Below are 16,786 nucleotides of genomic sequence, written 5' to 3'. Positions count from 1 at the left end.
CGCTCTCCGGGAAGGAGAATTTGCTGAATTATCTCACCATCATTCGCGAACGATTGCGGCGCGACCACTCTAATCGGGCTCGGAGGCACGCTGAAGGTGGCGTTCGTCAGAAAGGCGCGTCTGACCTTGTTCCATTTCGAATCTTGCTGTTGTATCTTTGGCGCGGGCGTTACTGCTTCCTCGATCGTCGAATACTGGAAGCAAACATCACATTTTCTGCGTGTCACGGTGACGACGTCGTCCGTGACGAGACGTCGTTTGGCAAGGGAAAGCACGCGGATGGAATTCGGAGGGAAACGTTATTTACAGCGTTATTTATGCCCTCGTAAACGAATACGGCATATTTCGTTCCAAATGCCGCGTGCGGCGACGCGTCCCCCGTCAACGCGAAGACGGAAAGAAAAGAAAAGACTCTGTTTCAGTTTCGGAGCGAACGGAGTCAGCCTTTTCCGCGACGGCGACGATTAAGTCTATATTTAAGGGTGACGACAGCAAATACGAAAATACAGGATCGCGAAATCTATATCGCAAACACGAGAGACTTGTACAAATCTCTTCGCTCGTTCAAACCTGTCGTTTGAATTCCCTCAGGTTCAAAACGTCCGGTCGCGTCCTGGGACGCTGCGGCGAGCTCCCGCCGGAGTCCTGCGCGCTCGACGGGAGCGGAGACGTCGATTCCGGCGAGGACAAGCTTCTGACTTCCTCCTCGTTCGACGGTATCGTGATCGTCAGGGTCGGCGTCGGCCTCTTCAGCGACACTTCCGGATCTCTCCCGCTCGCAGCGTGCATTGTCGCATCCGCGTCCGATATAATGCGAATCAGTGGCTTACCGCGATTGGCCTGATTGAGAGAACAGAAAAATTTCAACGCAATAAAATTAGATTTCTTATCATTTTTTTCTTTTACATAAAAAATAGAGTATAATTACGAGAGTAATCAACAACAAACAATACCCGTTCATTAATATGTGTAATATAAGATAATAATAAATATAAAATAAATTCATATTTTAAATAAAAAAACAATTTTAAATGTTTTGTGCTTGAAAGAAGAAAAAACAAATTACATTTTGGCGCGTTAAACGTCGGACTCGCTCTAATTTAAATATCGCGACAATTGACAAAGAGATTGACAGTCTCGGTTATACGAATGTGCGAGAGCAATTTTAGCCAGGGGACCGTCTCTTCGCCTCAGAATGGAACCGTCTGTCTGTTAACGGATACGCTCGCGATGCGTTGATCAAAGAAATTCAACGGGCGCGGTCGTACGCGCGTGTTGCCGTGGATATTTTTAAGCCGACACTTGTACATATGTATAACGCGCGCCATGCTCGTGTCGCGAAAAAGGAATTTTGCGAGACGTTCTTATCGAACTGCTGCTCTCGTGATGCGAACCGTCGCCGACGCGACGTTCTTTTGTGACGACGGAACGCAACGTGGTAGGAAGAATAAAAATTCATATGATATTTGCAAAATGCTGCAATTGAGTTATGAGATTTTTTCTATTTTGATGTTACCTCAGTAGGAGATTCTATGGAATCGGCGCTCTCGGTGACGGAAGTGTCGCGATCGAGCGATCGACCGTACCGATCTGGATCGTCTCTCTTTTTATCATCCTTCCCGAAAGGCGATTGTCGATCCGGATAATTCAAGATATGTTTGCGCGAATCTAAAAAAATATTTAATTATATTAGGATAATCTCCTATTGACCTATTTATAGCAAAGATGCAAAATTTTTCATTGTACAGAGAAATAATTTTATGATATTTTGACAAAAAAGATAAGAATAGCGCGATATCTTTGTTGCGTCAAATTTTCAATTAATTATCGAACACGTTTACTACCTGCAAGTTTGAGATCGAATTTGCTGTCTCATTATTAAATACCACGATAATCCTCTATTAAGCAACAATCTGCTTATGGCTGATCAGAAGCTTTTATAATTATCAATTTACAATTTTGAAGCTTGATCCGCGAATACCCTTAATTTTAAAACGACTCCGATATTATAGTTTCGAAATTTCCATTCTAAACCAAATTGCCCCCGAATTAATGAATGTATAATGCAACGTCTACTTTGGAGAACGCTTTGTGAAAATATAGCAGACGCATATTCTCACCGTCGAACACATCGTCGTTGGACGACGACGCGGACGATACTCTGCCGATCGGCGTGGACGGGCTGGACAGCTCGCTGGTGCAGGGCGACAGCGCCGCCGATCCGGTGCTCCAGCTGCCGGCGGTGGTCGCGTCCGGGATTCGCAGGTACCTCGTCGTCGGGATCGGCGACGTGGTCGCCGGCGCCGCGTCCGATTCCGCGATGTCCGCGAGATCGTTCGTGCACGCGCGCTCCCATTTGAAGGCCGCCTTCACCCTGGTCCACTTGCTGACCTTCGGGCCGCCGCCGACGCTATTGCGACCGGCGTTTCTCGCGGCGCTCGTCTTGTCCGCGTCGCCGCCGGTTCGCTCGACCAGGCGCGAGCCGAGATTCTGCTCGGCCAGCGCGAGCGATCGGCTTCGTTGTCTCGAAGCGGACGACCGCACGCTCGAGCGCTCGCTCCGCCGCGGCGTCGAGGACGCGGCGTCCCGGCAATTCGACAGCATCGCGTCCAGCAGCGACTCCGCGAAGCCGGTGTCCTCGTCGGCGAAGTCATGGTGCAGCTCCTCGCCGTTCGCCAGCGCGATCTCCAGCCGGCGATTAGCGCTACGCCGCACCTTCGCGCGCTCCAGGCCCCGCACGCGCCGGAAGTGCTCGGAGCTGCGCGCGCGCAGCTCCAGGATCTGCTCCGTCAGCGCGCACAACCGGTCCAGGTGCTCGAACGCCTCCTCGGTGAAGGGGGTCGCGTCGCCGCCCATCGCCGAGGTCGCCGAGTTCGGCGTGGTGGTGGTGTTGTCGTAGTCGAACGAGTGGCCGTCGAACGGCGACGCGCCGAGCTCGCCGAGATAAGCCGCGAGGTCCTCCTCCTCCTCGTCGCGGGACGACGTCACCCCCGGCGTCGTACGATGATCCCGTGCGAGCGCGACCGGCAACTGCGGATCCGGGGGCGGGGTCGGAAGTCGACCCTCCTCGGGCTTGTCCTTGACCCTGGCTGCAGCAGCTCCTGCTCTTTGATCTCGCGAGCTGCGACTCGGGCAGCCCGGCTTCCTCTCGGCCTCGAGCGCGCCGGATTCCTCGGCCGGCCGGGCATTATCTTTCGCCATTGAACGGATTGCCGGAGCGAAGGAGACGCGAGATCTAGATATTCCGCGGAACGCGACAGGCGATATTTAACGAACGACAATTATGGGAATTTAACGACGCTGTCATCTTTCATGTGGTTTCACCGAAACGGCGCCGTAACGTGCCGTTACGCCGGTCCATAAAATTCGCGCAACTTGGATTCGCGCACCGGATATCTTCTCGGATTTTAATGCCTTTATATCTTAAATATTTATTTCAATTTTGATAATTTTACTCTATTCCGTACCTCGTTGTTTCAGTAAACTAAAAAATCGCAATATAAAAACTGTAATATCGAAATCTTTGTATCTTGTTACGCGATCTCGTAGACTGTTTTTTTTTATTTCGTCATTATTACGCGTAGCGAGCTTCTTCGATTAAAAGAATTTTATTACGTATTTCTTTTATGCCACTGGTATATTTCGCTTACGCCGGTTTACTCGAAAAGATCCGAATACCTTCCGTCCAAATGTTTGTGCCATAATAAATGTTCTTTGTCAGATTTGTTTCTGTACGCTCCCGCGCGTAGACGGAAATGCGATCTATAAATTGATGGTACAAGCGAAGTGTTGATTCCTCCGGTAAACATCCGATCGTATAAATATTATGGGAAGCGAAACGCGGCGGTAATGGGCCCGAATGCACGAACGCGCGTTTCTCCGACGCGCTTTTCCCTCTCTTGCTACACGAGAGCTAGAAAAGCACAAAAAGTACAAGGAAGAAACATCAATCTCTTTCTTTATTTATTTGGCACTAAGGCTCTCCGCCGGCAATTTACGCTTTCTATAATTTTCACACGATTGCTCCATCAAGTTTCTTCACCGGTTCCTTTCTTTATTTCCGCTCGAACGTGATGATGTTTCGTAGTTTAATGTGTTAAAAGAACTCACTAGATTTCACTGTAGCATTTGCTGCGATAATGTCAAATATCTGTTTAAGTATCTATTTATGCGGATCAAAAAAGCACCTTTGTTTTACGCGGCGCACGTTTCCTTTGTTACGAGAGGTCCGCCCAAATTTCTTCCACGTTGCTTTATCCGGAGAGGATAGTGACGTTACGCCTATTGTCTCCGTTTTTTTCACTCTAAAAATTTATTCCATCGTAGGGCCCTTTTTTCAAAATTATAGTCGATAGAAACTGATAGTATACTACTTTTTATCACCCACGTACATCAATGTTACAATAAAGTATTGAAAGGCTCTCTCAACGAAGCGTCTCAATTAATCGGGTCGCGATTACATACGTCCACGCGAGAGATTACGGCACTCTCTTTCTTTCTCTCTCTCTCTCTCTCTTCTTTTTATTTTTGCATTCGATCACCGACTGAAATCGCGGATTCGCGTTCTCGGTGTTCACTCCCGAACGTTTCGCCCTCGCGAACGGCCTCCGAAGGCGACGGGAATCCGCTCCGCGCGACCTCGCGAGGTCGCCTCTTCGCCCGCGAGAGCGAGAAGCTCGTCGGACGCCGCGCGTTTCGAGACTTCGGCGATAGCGCGCCGAATTATTTTCGGTGACGAGCATTCGCCCGTATGTATTTACGGCGGATGCTCGTGTGTGTGTGCGCGCGTGTACGTGTATTGAATACACGCACGAGTTGCAAAGGCGTCGCGACGCCGAGACTCCCGTCTCGGCGTCGGCAGGCGGGCATGCGCGACTGCTCGCGTGAGCGAGAGCGTTCTTCCTGTTCCCGTCGAAAATAGACGGGAAGGCGGCGGCGGGAAGACGCGATCGTGCGGTCCTTATTTATAAGCGCCGCGGAATGACGCTACCGATCATAAAGCTCGCCCGTGCTACTTTCGCCGCGCGATAGAGAACCCTGCGGCGGAGAGAAGCTCGCGAGATCGCTAAGAATTGTGGGTCCATTAGGAAAACGAAAAATATAATGAGATCTCCTGAGACCTGTACTTAAAGAGCGGGATATTAAATCGATAATTCTGACTCAGAAATAATTGCAAATTAACAAATTATTCAACGCTGATGGACACTGACGAAGGAAAGAGGGATGCATGCAAAATAAAATTTTATTCGAGAAAAACAGCCGCCGCTTCGCTCGTAGAGAAAACGCACCTTTCATGCATTTCCAGAAGTTCGAATTATTCCTTCATCGGCAATCTGGTTAAATCGGGCACCAGTAGCATCGCGATCGCCGCACCTGCGAAATATTTGATATTTAATAGTGGCATAAATGAGAAACGTAATAACGATCGCTTCTTCGTATACCCATCAAGCTGGCCGACGCGACGATTATACTTAGCAGGCAGGTCGTCCTCAGGGAGAGCTGCAGCGCGAAAGCCGTCAAGTGGGGAAGTATCCTCGTCAGACCCATCATCGTGCCCCTGGAACCGGGTACCAGAAACTACGAGTTTTATGTACGCGTCGCGTTCGCAAACATTTGATTCCCGAAAACGCGTCTGACGGTCTAAGATTAGCCGGATACGTGCCGGCCGTACCGTTTCGCGCGACCTACCTCAGAGCGGTGGGATAATTTTCCAGCAGCGAAACGCACGTCGTCGTGCGCCCGATAGCGTAAGCGGCCAGGAAAATCGACGAGAGAGTTACACGTATCGTGTGGTGCAATCGGAAAATAAGCGTGAGCGAGGCCAGGCTACCCGCCAATCCCGAAAGTACTGAAGGCAATCAGAGAAGAGATCCTTTTATATATTAAATATGTATATTAAAGTATATATTTTCACGATTATATAAAAAAAATTTTTACAATAAGGAATAAAAAAATTGAGCTAAATACGATCAAGGCTAGACGTTGATTGCTTAATGATATATTTAAAATTTTTAAACCTTTCAAATTTTAGCTATCGTAAACTGCGCGACGGAGCCGACTGTCGGTCTTTAAATTTTAATTTTTGTCTAAATAGTTTTTAAGTCAAATAACAACCTGAAAAGTGAAAATTTTAGAAAACGTTTTAGATAAATACAGAATTGTTATATTCAATTAAATGAAATTTTGATCGAATGATCTTAATAGCGACAGTGATCCTTGACGATCGTTTAGGTCTATAGGTGCTTACTTAAGCACGACCTTCTGCCAATGACGTCGATTCCGAGGACGAGCAACGTCTCTCCCAGCACGTAGCCCAGCGATATCAGCGACAGCATTTCGAAACGAGCCTCGTTCACCTCGTCGCAGCTTCGCAAAAAATCCAACGCCATGCTCTGGACGTCGACGCGACACGTGCCGTTCCCGCCCACGACGTTCACGTGGTCCTCTGCCATTTCCTGGAGAACGTGCGTGTTCCACAGAGCGAGCCAAGCGAATCTTAAACATCGTTCTCGTGATTCCCCTTGCAATCGGAGCGCGGATGACAGATTAGTTGCTTTCCATTTTTACACAAGTGATACTGAGTCTAAAGTTACGTGATGATGAAAAGTTATCGCGTATAAAAGGTTTATACCTCGCTTTTAATGTGAGTTAACAAGACTCACAATCAGTAAAGCACACGGTCTCGAAATTGTGCAGATTATAGATAAAAACTCAGTTGACTCTCACTTATCAGAATAAAAAGGAACGTGCATTCAACTGAGTTACGACGTCACAAATGAGAATTATCTGAGTTTTTATGTAAATGGAAAGCAACTATAACTTACAGAGGAACCGCCTTTATTACCCAGGAAAGTGCAAGAGGCACGCTAACATTCCGCACAGTGTCACCCGCTTGTACGGAGGCTTGTACACTCTGTGAATCCGTTCCCAGGTTTTCGTGAAGTACCTTTGAATAATGCCAGCTTCATCCTCGTCGTCTGGACGCACGAGGCCTTCCAAATCTCTGACCTGGCTTGCGAAGAACAATTCCGAAGAAATAAAGAAGAATCATCACGAATAAAATATAAAAAATATATCAAAAAATAAATATTATTCATCTCTAATCATCAATTAAGATATTCATTTTCCATCTAATTAAAATTTAAGTATCACCGCGAGATCGATCACGAAGTGTTACAAACAATTAAGATACGAAAACGCTAACAGCACTTCACAAAGCGATCCTTGATGCTTGATAATATTATAATATGTGAATCTTACAATTCTTATTGTTGGTTGAGGCAAAATGCGCATCGCATAATCGTCGATCTTTAAAACGTAGCTCTAAACAGTTCGTAATATTACAATTGCCAAGGCAATTTAATAATTCGATGCTTATAGAGAATATAGAGCATCTTTTTAAATTCTGTGAAAATAATTGTTGCGAAAAATCCTAGCTGAGGTAATATTTTTCGCAATAAGTTATTTTAGATGCTCTCTATAAGCATCGAATTATTAGATTGCCTTGACAATTTAATTATGATATTACGAACTGTTTAGTTTGGAGCTACGTTTTAAAGCTCGACAGTTATGCGACGCACAGTTTGACTGAAATAAAAATTGTAAGATTCACATATTATATTATATCAAGCATGAAGAACCGCTTTAGACCGCTATTTGCGTTTTCGTAATTAAAATTTGCCTAATTGTGTTGATAAATAATTTCTAATCTTTATATCTATATTGTTTTATATTTCGTATCTAGAATTCTGTTTGTTTCTTTTTTATTTTTTCTCACAAATCGAGCTTACAGAATCGCCCTTTCAGGACTTGAACGATGGCAAATGAGGATTGGAAATGGACTAAGGAAATAATGAGATCCTCGACGGAGTGCGTCGAGTCGTCGTACCGGGTAGGTATCGGCGTGCTTCGAATTATTGATGGCGTACATCTGTTCGAGCACCGTGAGCGCTTGTCCCAGCCGTCGACGGTGCAACGAGTGTCGGGGACTCGGCGGTAGAAGACCCGAGGTGCAGGCGATCACCAGGCTTGGCGTGCCGCAGACAATGGCGAGTACTCGCCAGGAACTCGGCCGGAATTGCTTGCCCAGCATGCGTATGACGGACGGCATCATGGACCAGGAAATGCCTTTCCGAACAAAGGAATCTCTCTGAGATTTTTCGACATAATAATGTCTCGCTCGATTGAAAATTTCAGTAATGTATTTGATGACATTTAAAATCTTTCCACAAATATCGATAAGTCATTAGACAATTATTTTAATAAGTTAAATAAATTTAAATATAATTGCTTCTTATTTAACTAAACCTTCCAATTTTCTCATATCTCGCTAATGCTGAGCCATAACAAATGTGTAATAGAATTATTTTTAAGGATCGTCGTTGTATTTTTTAAAATAAATAATTGATGCAAAAATAAAAAAAGGATTAAGGTATGTAAATGTTCAGTAATCGACGTTTTCTTACGGTTACACTGAAATTACATTTAAAATTTTAATATTAGAAAAATAACATGTTTAATAAAAAATAAATTAAAATTATGAATTAAAGATGTTTAATCAATTTAACGTAATTTTTTAACAAAAATTGCGTAATTATTAATAAAATCATTCAATTACCTAAAGCTGATATATAGCCGACTATCCAAAACATGTCGATTACTGCTAAACAAGTTCCTCTCTTTCTCATCGGTAGGCATTCGACGAGATAAACTCTCAGAACGATATTATTTCCGGCCACTCTACGAATGTCAATGACGCAATTATTACACATAAGATGAAATGAAATGCGCGCTTTCGTGCAATTACGAATGCATAATCTATATGACGTAGTTTCCGCAGTATTTTTTGCATACCAAAAATACAAGCAGAAATATCATTTTCTTGATAAAAAATGACAAAGAATTTTAAATATAAAATGTATGTTAATATAATAAAAATATAAGTAAACAGTTAAAAAATTTTTTTTAAACACGTAAAACGTATCGCGCGCAATTTTTTATCATTTTAATATATATATCGTAAAATTCTACAAATCGTTTTTCGTTATAAAAAGATAGAAAATTACCCGAGTCCCAACATGAATACTGATAGGTTTATAAAGAAATTAGCTTGAGCGAAGGCAAGAGCAGCCGAAGCGCAAAACACTATGCCCAAAGTAATCGGGATTAATTTTTTGCGACCTGCAACGTCTGATATAGTTCCAAACAGAAAAGCACCTGCTGCCATTCCTACATGATTAACATTAAAAGAAAAAACATAAATCGATAAATTGAAGTTTTTATACATAATGGACGAGATATGTAAATTATATATTTTTAATATTTTCCGTTTTTTTGCATTGGAATTTAACTAATAATTCAACAGAATAATTTAATTTCAATTTGATTAAATTACTAATTTAACATGCCGGCATGAGTCATTAATGTAGCAATTTTTGATATCGTGTACCGAAACTGGAAGTGGCGATAGGCATTGTGGCCTGATCCCTGTTGAGCTTTAAATCGCACGCTATCAGCGGTGCCAAAACGGGAACAGTCAGAGAAGTGTTCGCTTCCGCAAGCGACAGTAGGCCGCACAGAGCGACGATGAAGTAATGCCAGATACCCCATCCTGCATTAAATTCGCAAATTTAAAGTATGTACATTTAGATATTTCTCTATCTAGAAAAACTAATTATTTTTCGCAGATGTAGGTTTATCATAATTAAGTATTATGCAATGTCGAAGTCACGTATCACGTGTTTCATTACAAACAGGTTTTTGTGTCCGGAAATGTTATGTGACGCAATGATAAGCTATCTTTCCGAAATAACACAAATAATTTTGTCGAATTACTCGCTCATCCATACCTGTTTCAGTTATTGCAGTCTCGCAATCGTCACTCATGCCACACGTGACGATCTTATCGCAACAGCGAAGAAAATTCGCCGAAGATTAGGTTATTAAATCAAATATCTAATCTAAAATGAAGTTCTCTGCAATTACCAGCTCGATTCTCTCGCAGATCTTTATGTTTAACTAGTAAAATATAAATAGAATAAGCATTAGACGCATGATTATGTAATTTCATTAAAATATAAATTAATACTTTTCTTAAGCTGTTCTGTAATTAATATTTTAGTATGATTGTGTTATAAGATGTCTTACAAAACTGGTGCAGAGTGACAATTTTAAACATTTGAAAATATTTACATTTAAAGAAAATAGCTTGAAGCTCCTCATTATTTCGGTTATCTATGTAAATTTTCTTTCCTCAAATTAAAAAAAAAACGTTAAACTATTAAACAAAAGTTTTTCTATTAATTTAAACCTTTGTATAATATATATTTCTTTAGTGGATAGTTTAAGATGCAATTTTGAGCTTAGAATGTAAGTTTTTCAATTTTATCATTTGCTCCAGTTGTAAAAGTCTTATGAGTAATCGATCCATAATGTATAAAAATTGTCCTCTTAACTGACAAATGCATCGCAGAAACAATTAAACATATCAAAGTATCTTCCGAGATTTGATGTTAAAGCGAATATCTATTTTTGTTGTGTTATAGTTACAACACGGGATTAATAAAGACAAATATTGACAATTATAACTGCCAAAACTATAAAAAATAAGGAGATATTTCCGATAATTTGCAATTTTAATTTTGAACAGATTTTGGGGATATTATTCAAATCATTTGAGTATTTTCCTATCAAAAATTTCGTTCCGCTAAGCTCATTCAATGTTTCCTAATCGCATTGATACTCGTTATCACTGATCTGTATCGCCAATTACGTGCACATTTGACACGTACTTAATATAGATATGATTCATAATTCATTTATCATGCGGATATATCATATAGAGTGTGCGATAAAAATATTCTTCAAGAACGTATAGAAAATAAATCCGTTTATTAAACTAAAGACGGATACTTCAATGTGAAGGTCGCGACGTGAAAGTCGCGTCAGATATGTTATATCATCTAACTGTGCTAAATAAAAACGGAAGTAAATATGTCAAACTCGAACAGCAACGAAATAGTACAAAACACACATACACACGAGTGTAATTAATAGTATGAAAAGACATCAGTATGAATTTATTATCTATTGATCCTTAAAGTACTCCAGCGAGCCAACGACGTCGGCCTTCATAGCCTTCTTGCCGGGTTTCCAGCCGGCTGGACAAACTTCGCCGTGCTTATCGGTGTACTGCAATGCTTGGACCAGACGCAGAGTTTCGTCCACGGATCTGCAATTAATATGTAGAATAAAATCGTTAGTATTATTAGCGATAAAATTGCGTTCAATTATTACTATCAATCTTATGTTGAATGCTATATTCTGAAAACTTCAGGGTTGCCACAAAAAATGAATTTTGAAATTGACTTTTCCATAATCAAATATATAATTCTAAATTTTAATGTTTAGAAAATACATATTACAAGAAAGGTAACTTATATTATTAGAAGCAATATAAATTTAGAAATTTAATAATATAATATAATCCTAAATGCAAATTCAGGCCAATAAATTATTAACATCGCTTTGACATTGATGTTATGCATTACTACAGAAAAAAAATTCCTTTGGTATAACTGAATTTTCCGCGGGGATTTTGCTCGAAAACCAAACAAAAACTCAGTGGTAAAAGTAAAACTATTTCTATAGACATTTCTTTAATATCGCTAAATATTCAGAATATTTTTGATTGCGATGACAGAGAAAAGTCTCGAAGAAAATCGTAATTTTCGAAAATATTTTTATTTTTATACAAAATCATTTCATTCTGTTATTGTCTAGTGTTTGATTGTGGAAAAGGATTTTCAAATAAGAAAAAGCAATACATACAAAAACATTGTACAAAAAAATTATTGAACTTTGTCGATAAAATAAATGATCCTTTTAAGGAAATTGTGAGCAAAGTTCAAAATTTCAGGTTCTTTTATATCTTTCCAAATTTTCCCTGATCAGTTTAAATTTCTCTGACTTTTCCAGATCTGTGGCAATTCTAAACTTATACTGTCAAGGCACAAAATAAATTTTTATTAATTTTTCTCTTTCAATAATCGAGCGAGAGCCTTACCTTCCTACGGGCAAGTCGTTGATGGTGACCTGGCGTAAGTTCTGCTTGTCGTCGATGATGAAAAGTCCGCGGAAGGCGATTCCCGACTGCTCGTCGAGCACACCGTAGTCGCGGGCGATCTTACTGCTCTTGTCCGCCAGCAGGGGGATGTTCATCTCACCGAGACCACCTTGCTTGCGCGGCGTGTTTATCCACGCGAGGTGGCTGAAGTGGGAATCGGTGGACGCGGCGATCACGTGGCAGCCGATGTCGGTGAATTCCTTCGCTCGGTCGGAGAAAGCGATGATTTCCGTCGGGCATACGAAAGTGCTGCGGGCAAAATATATACTTATGCAATCATAGTCCAAACGGCAGCCCGTCTAAATTGTCTACTTCTTATTCATCTTGGCAAGATGCGCAACGTGATTTTTACTTCCTACAAATGCAAATCTTTAAGCAGTCAATATTTCTTTGTTAAATATATCGCAACCAGTTGTCAATTATAATTTAAATTAAACGCGTAACGTAAATCGCTTTAAACCCGACGTGACGAACCACGATTTAAAAATCTGCTTTACGAATCTGTATCAGAATGTAGAACACGTATCTCTTTGTTATCGTTTAAAATGTATCAGCTAAAGAGTACTTCTGGATGTAAATGCTAAGCAATTACACGATACTTCTCGCACAGCGGCAATTGCGAGTTGCATAACCGTCTCGTTATACTCTCCCGCCTAGGTGATCGTGACGTGCTTACAAGTCCAACGGGTAGAAGAAGAGCACAACATATTTGCCCTTGTAGTCGGAGAGTTTGATATCCTTGAATTGTCCCTTCACGACAGCGGTGCCGGTGAAAGCGGGCGCCGGTTTCTGGAGCTCAGGCACTGGCATGATTGCTGCTGCTTTGTAGCTACAACACAGAGAAACACAGAGAAACTCTATAATCCCACAACGGCAACTACTATGCATATGAATAACGTATACGACTTATTATTTCCAGCAAATCGTTGCACGCGATTATTATTTTTAATTTATCTCTACTCTCGCGCGGCAGTTTCGCAACAAACCCGCATCTAGCATGCCCGCGCGATAAATTCGACGGCAACGTTACACCACGAGCTTTCGCTTATCGCCAGAATCCGAGTGATACAATTTGCGAAAACTTGTTTCTGCAAAAAAAAAAAAACACGACCTTGAACGTGTGCGGCCAAGCTTCCGCGAGTCGCGCGATAAGAATTTCGGTGGAAATACCATGGCGGAAATGTATTGCGCTTCGCGGAGAACGTACTTGAGATTAGAGTAATTCGTAAGTGTAATCAGCAGCGTTTTAAGTCAGCACTCAGCACGAGTGGGTTCGCGCGATAAGCTCTCCGGTAAAATACCGCCGCTTAGCTAAACGTTTGTTCAACGATAACTTATGTAAAGATCCTCGCGTGTTTCGCGTGTATCGCGACTTGTCGCACATCGTCAAGTTCGCACGCACACGTGTGTGCCGTTATCTCTCCCCGTTTGAGATGACGAGCCAATAAATATTAAAATGTCAATCGCGCGACAAACGAAACCATGCATGAATAAGGAATAACGAACGTGGCTCGAAAAAAAAAAAAAAAAAAAACTCGATGACGCAGAAACGCCAGAAAATAACCAGAATTGATTAGGCATAACGAATTTATTCGTCGCGAAACCGCGCGAGTATGTAAATATAAATTTTATATTTAAACAAGAAGGGTCGATTTGGAGGGGGGGGGGAAGCCACGTGCAAAGTTTTATGAATAATCGGCTTGATTATTTGTATATCTCGCACGTCAGTTTATTACAAAATCAGTAATATATCATTGACACACTGGGCGCCGAATTAAAATTTACATATAGCGCTCTCCGGCTGGTTCTGCATAAATTAGCATTAAAAATTAATTCGATAATTAATATTAAAAAGCGTTAAAAATTAACTCGACAATTAACATCAAAGGGTTAATTCTCAATCTACAGTATAATGCACGAGTGACGCGGCTTCGCGGAAGATTGGATTCAGAGCATTTCCCGGAAGGACCAATCGAGGATGAATACGGAGGGATCGATTCAACTGGGACACCAGGTGAGACCTCGGATTGCGCAACGGTCACATGTGTATAAGCCGAGGTTTCGTATGAGAGAGAAGAAAAGAATAAAAAGGAAACCACACGTATGCATGTATGTACAAAGGAATCGCGAGAGGAAAAGTGCTTCGCTTGTGAAGGAGCGACTCATTGGCGTAAAGAAGCACTAAAAAAAAAGGGATACTTCGTCTAATCGGACGACCTCGCATTATGGCGAAACTTTTCTTTGTTAAACGGCTCCATTTCGAGCTCGCGTAACTCCGGCTATAATGTGCACTCAGCGATAACCGCAACCTTGCCTTCCTTTTATTTCAGCTTAAAGGAGCAGATAGACGTCTAAGTTTTTGCGTAGTTAAATTTTTACTAGTAATTGCAACGGATGTTGCAATTACCGAAAGTCGTGAAAACGCCGTGAAACAACGTGGATCTTAATTGACATTTAAGATTAGGAGGCGACTTCTCTCTTTTCTTTTTTTAGACTTCGACGAAATTGTAAATTGTAAATTACGTAGACAATATGTGAAGATTATGTATAATTGCGTATATGAAGTTATTATATCGCATACGCGATTGATATAATAAATTGAAACATGTGTAAATATCTGGCATCCAGATTTGTTGCTCCTCACACGTTGTTGTTCACGTCGCCGTCAAAACCTCGTTAATTTCGATTTGCGCCTTCTCGTTCGATAACCACCGTGGCCTTGAAGAAATTCCCACGGGAGAACAATACCGCTAATCTGTACGGCTAATCTGTACGGTAATTGTTCGGCAATTCGCTCGACGTTGCCTGATGGAGATTACCGCGCATAAATCCATACGCGATACGTGCCGGCGAATGCAATTGATATCCGCTCTCTCGCGTACGCCAGGCAAGCCGGCAGCGAGTCGAAATTGCGTTAATTCGCGCAACGATAGAACGCGGAAATCCGTTAAAAAAAAAAAAAAGATCTGTCATAAATTCCGTACCGATGACGTTTCTCTCTCACTGCGCTTACGCAAACGTAAATGTTTCCAAGAAAGATGCACATATACAAATTTTTCCGTCAGAATAGAATATATTCCACAGACAATGAAAGTGATTTCAGACGATTTATGATGGAGAGGATTTACAGGACGAGTCAAATTATTAAATAAAATTCAGATATTAATTATAGAAACAATGACAATCGCATGACTGCACTTTCCGTTTTCCGTTTCAAATTCTCAAAATATTGAAAGCAAAATAAAATTAATGGTAAAAAGACGGTAACACGTATGTAATTTACATTTTTTTCCCAAGCCGACACTGAATCTCGCCGCGGGTGATTTTGTTAGAGCATCCTCATTCAAGAGGGATAATTATTTCCTCGAGATAATTTGCGTTAAATCATTTCGATGGGAATCGCAAGTCGACGCGATTCGTTCTGTCGTGACTCGTCGAATAATGACGACGCCAAATAGTTGTGGCGATCTCGAATCCTCTCCATCACTCTCTCTCTCTCTCTCTCTCTCTCGGTGACCTCCGGGGTCTTGCGAAATAGAGCGCAATTCACGCGAAATAGAGGACTGGCGAGAGACGAGGCTACGTGTGTCGGAGGCAGGAAGCTTCCGAATTACGTAATTGCGTTTTCGGATGGATCCTGCCGTCGTACGTCCATCACAATAACGCGCGAACTTAGTTTCGCCCGGGTTCGTCCGATAAGCCGCCGGATATGTCGACCGTTGATTTCGGACAAAGAAAAAAAAAGGCGACCGAATCTAGAGCGATCGTCCGGCGTCGCTCGCTCTCCCATTCCCGTCTCGGACAAAATGTCGTTTCCGTCGGAAATTATGTGACAAACGGCGAACAATTGATTCGGAATGACGATGGTTACCTTGAGTAGCTTCTTCGGAGAAAGACGGCGATCCGTGCAGAAAGACGCAACGGCGACAAGAAGGGAACGAGAAGTACGAGTGAGTACTCGCCGGCGACCGGTCTCGGAGACGGAGAACCTTTTAGTATTGACCGCTGCATATATATGTGCAACAAAGAAGAGCGGCGTCGGCAACAACCCCGACATCTAGCGGTCGACCGCTCTAACTGCGTCAACTCATGCACGGCACAATTGACCAGGGTTGTGCATCTACGCGTAAAATATAATATTCTACGTTTACGTGTAGACAACGTAAACTATTGTATAAGTGTCATCTATGTAGACAGTCAGTAGACTATCCCAAATAAAATGTGTGCGTGTCCGTACTACTACTGCCGAGTGCCGACGCGACCACGTCGGAGTCCGACAAGAAAAAAGTTTCCTATTATGTAGCGTTCTGCTTATATACTCGACTCGAGTAGCTAGTGTGCTCCAATCAGAGCGCTTGACGTGCGGAGTAGCGGAATGCTACGCGACGGAAAGATTTTTGCTCTGTGGGACTCCGATATGTCACGTCGGCACTCAGCGCCATTCGGCGCGCTGCGTGGCCGCATGAAATGGGACTATAGGGAGCGCGCGGACCATGGAGAGAGACCGGCTCACCGCCCGTGTCAGTTTTCGGCGGACGATTAAGAGTAAGGGCGAGATGCCAATATAACTGGCGCGCAATAAGATAATAACTCACGAATGTGATTGCCGGGGCGGTCAGATCCGGAAGTCGAAACAATCGGCAATGACTTGGTTTCTATATA

General features: G+C 42.4%; 2 protein-coding genes and 1 long non-coding RNA gene across 5 annotated transcripts; 1 reads left to right on the top strand and 2 right to left on the bottom strand.

The window, feature by feature from the left end:
* Window positions 1-5,224: 5,224 nt before the first annotated feature.
* LOC105453777 (synaptic vesicle 2-related protein-like) lies at window positions 5,225-9,938 on the bottom strand. Of its 3 annotated transcripts, XM_011695976.1 has the most exons (10): window positions 9,849-9,932; window positions 9,449-9,610; window positions 9,066-9,228; window positions 8,618-8,739; window positions 7,889-8,127; window positions 6,845-7,008; window positions 6,248-6,495; window positions 5,689-5,848; window positions 5,442-5,557; window positions 5,225-5,373 (listed from the first exon to the last, which is right to left on the bottom strand). In XM_011695976.1, exons 1-10 carry the CDS (start codon window positions 9,883-9,885, stop codon window positions 5,315-5,317), a joined length of 1,470 nt encoding a protein of 489 aa, XP_011694278.1. In that variant the 5' UTR covers window positions 9,886-9,932; the 3' UTR covers window positions 5,225-5,314. The 3 variants fall into 3 exon arrangements, with proteins under 3 accessions (XP_011694278.1, XP_011694280.1, XP_011694279.1); XM_011695978.1 differs by lacking the exon at window positions 9,066-9,228 and having other exon boundaries at window positions 9,849-9,938; XM_011695977.1 differs by lacking the exons at window positions 9,066-9,228; window positions 9,849-9,932 and having other exon boundaries at window positions 9,449-9,628.
* Window positions 9,545-10,096, top strand: LOC105453778. The gene is made up of 2 exons (XR_974916.1): window positions 9,545-9,634; window positions 9,858-10,096. It is a non-coding gene; the product is annotated as an uncharacterized LOC105453778 (long non-coding RNA).
* Window positions 10,097-10,873: 777 nt separating this feature from the next.
* LOC105453779 (peroxiredoxin 1) lies at window positions 10,874-16,481 on the bottom strand. The gene is made up of 4 exons (XM_011695979.1): window positions 15,996-16,481; window positions 12,801-12,953; window positions 12,065-12,373; window positions 10,874-11,230 (listed from the first exon to the last, which is right to left on the bottom strand). Exons 1-4 carry the CDS (start codon window positions 16,133-16,135, stop codon window positions 11,086-11,088), a joined length of 747 nt encoding a protein of 248 aa, XP_011694281.1. The 5' UTR covers window positions 16,136-16,481; the 3' UTR covers window positions 10,874-11,085.
* Between the last annotated feature and the right edge of the window lie 305 nt (window positions 16,482-16,786).

Source organism: Wasmannia auropunctata, unplaced genomic scaffold (assembly GCF_000956235.1).
Source record: "Wasmannia auropunctata unplaced genomic scaffold, wasmannia.A_1.0 LD335994.1, whole genome shotgun sequence".
NCBI classification, from domain to species: domain Eukaryota; kingdom Metazoa; phylum Arthropoda; class Insecta; order Hymenoptera; family Formicidae; genus Wasmannia; species Wasmannia auropunctata.
Note: the sequence above shows the minus strand (reverse complement) of the source record. Positions and strands in the feature narration are given on the sequence as shown.

Bases quoted from the DNA above. Each gene is read 5' to 3' on its own strand.
- LOC105453777 (XM_011695976.1), bottom strand. From the start codon at position 9,885: ATGAGTGACGATTGCGAGACTGCAATAACTGAAACAG. The intron at 6,496-6,844 runs GTAATAAAGGCG...ACGATGTTTAAG, and splicing joins TGCCTCTTGCACTTTCCTGG to ATTCGCTTGGCTCGCTCTGT. The intron at 5,849-6,247 runs GTAAGCACCTAT...GATTGCCTTCAG, and splicing joins TGGCAGAAGGTCGTGCTTAA to TACTTTCGGGATTGGCGGGT.
- LOC105453779 (XM_011695979.1), bottom strand. From the start codon at position 16,135: ATGCAGCGGTCAATACTAAAAGGTTCTCCGTCTCCGAGACCGGTCGCC. The intron at 12,954-15,995 runs GTAACCATCGTC...TCTGTGTTGTAG, and splicing joins CTCCGAAGAAGCTACTCAAG to CTACAAAGCAGCAGCAATCA. The intron at 12,374-12,800 runs GTAAGCACGTCA...TTTTGCCCGCAG, and splicing joins TTCTTCTACCCGTTGGACTT to CACTTTCGTATGCCCGACGG.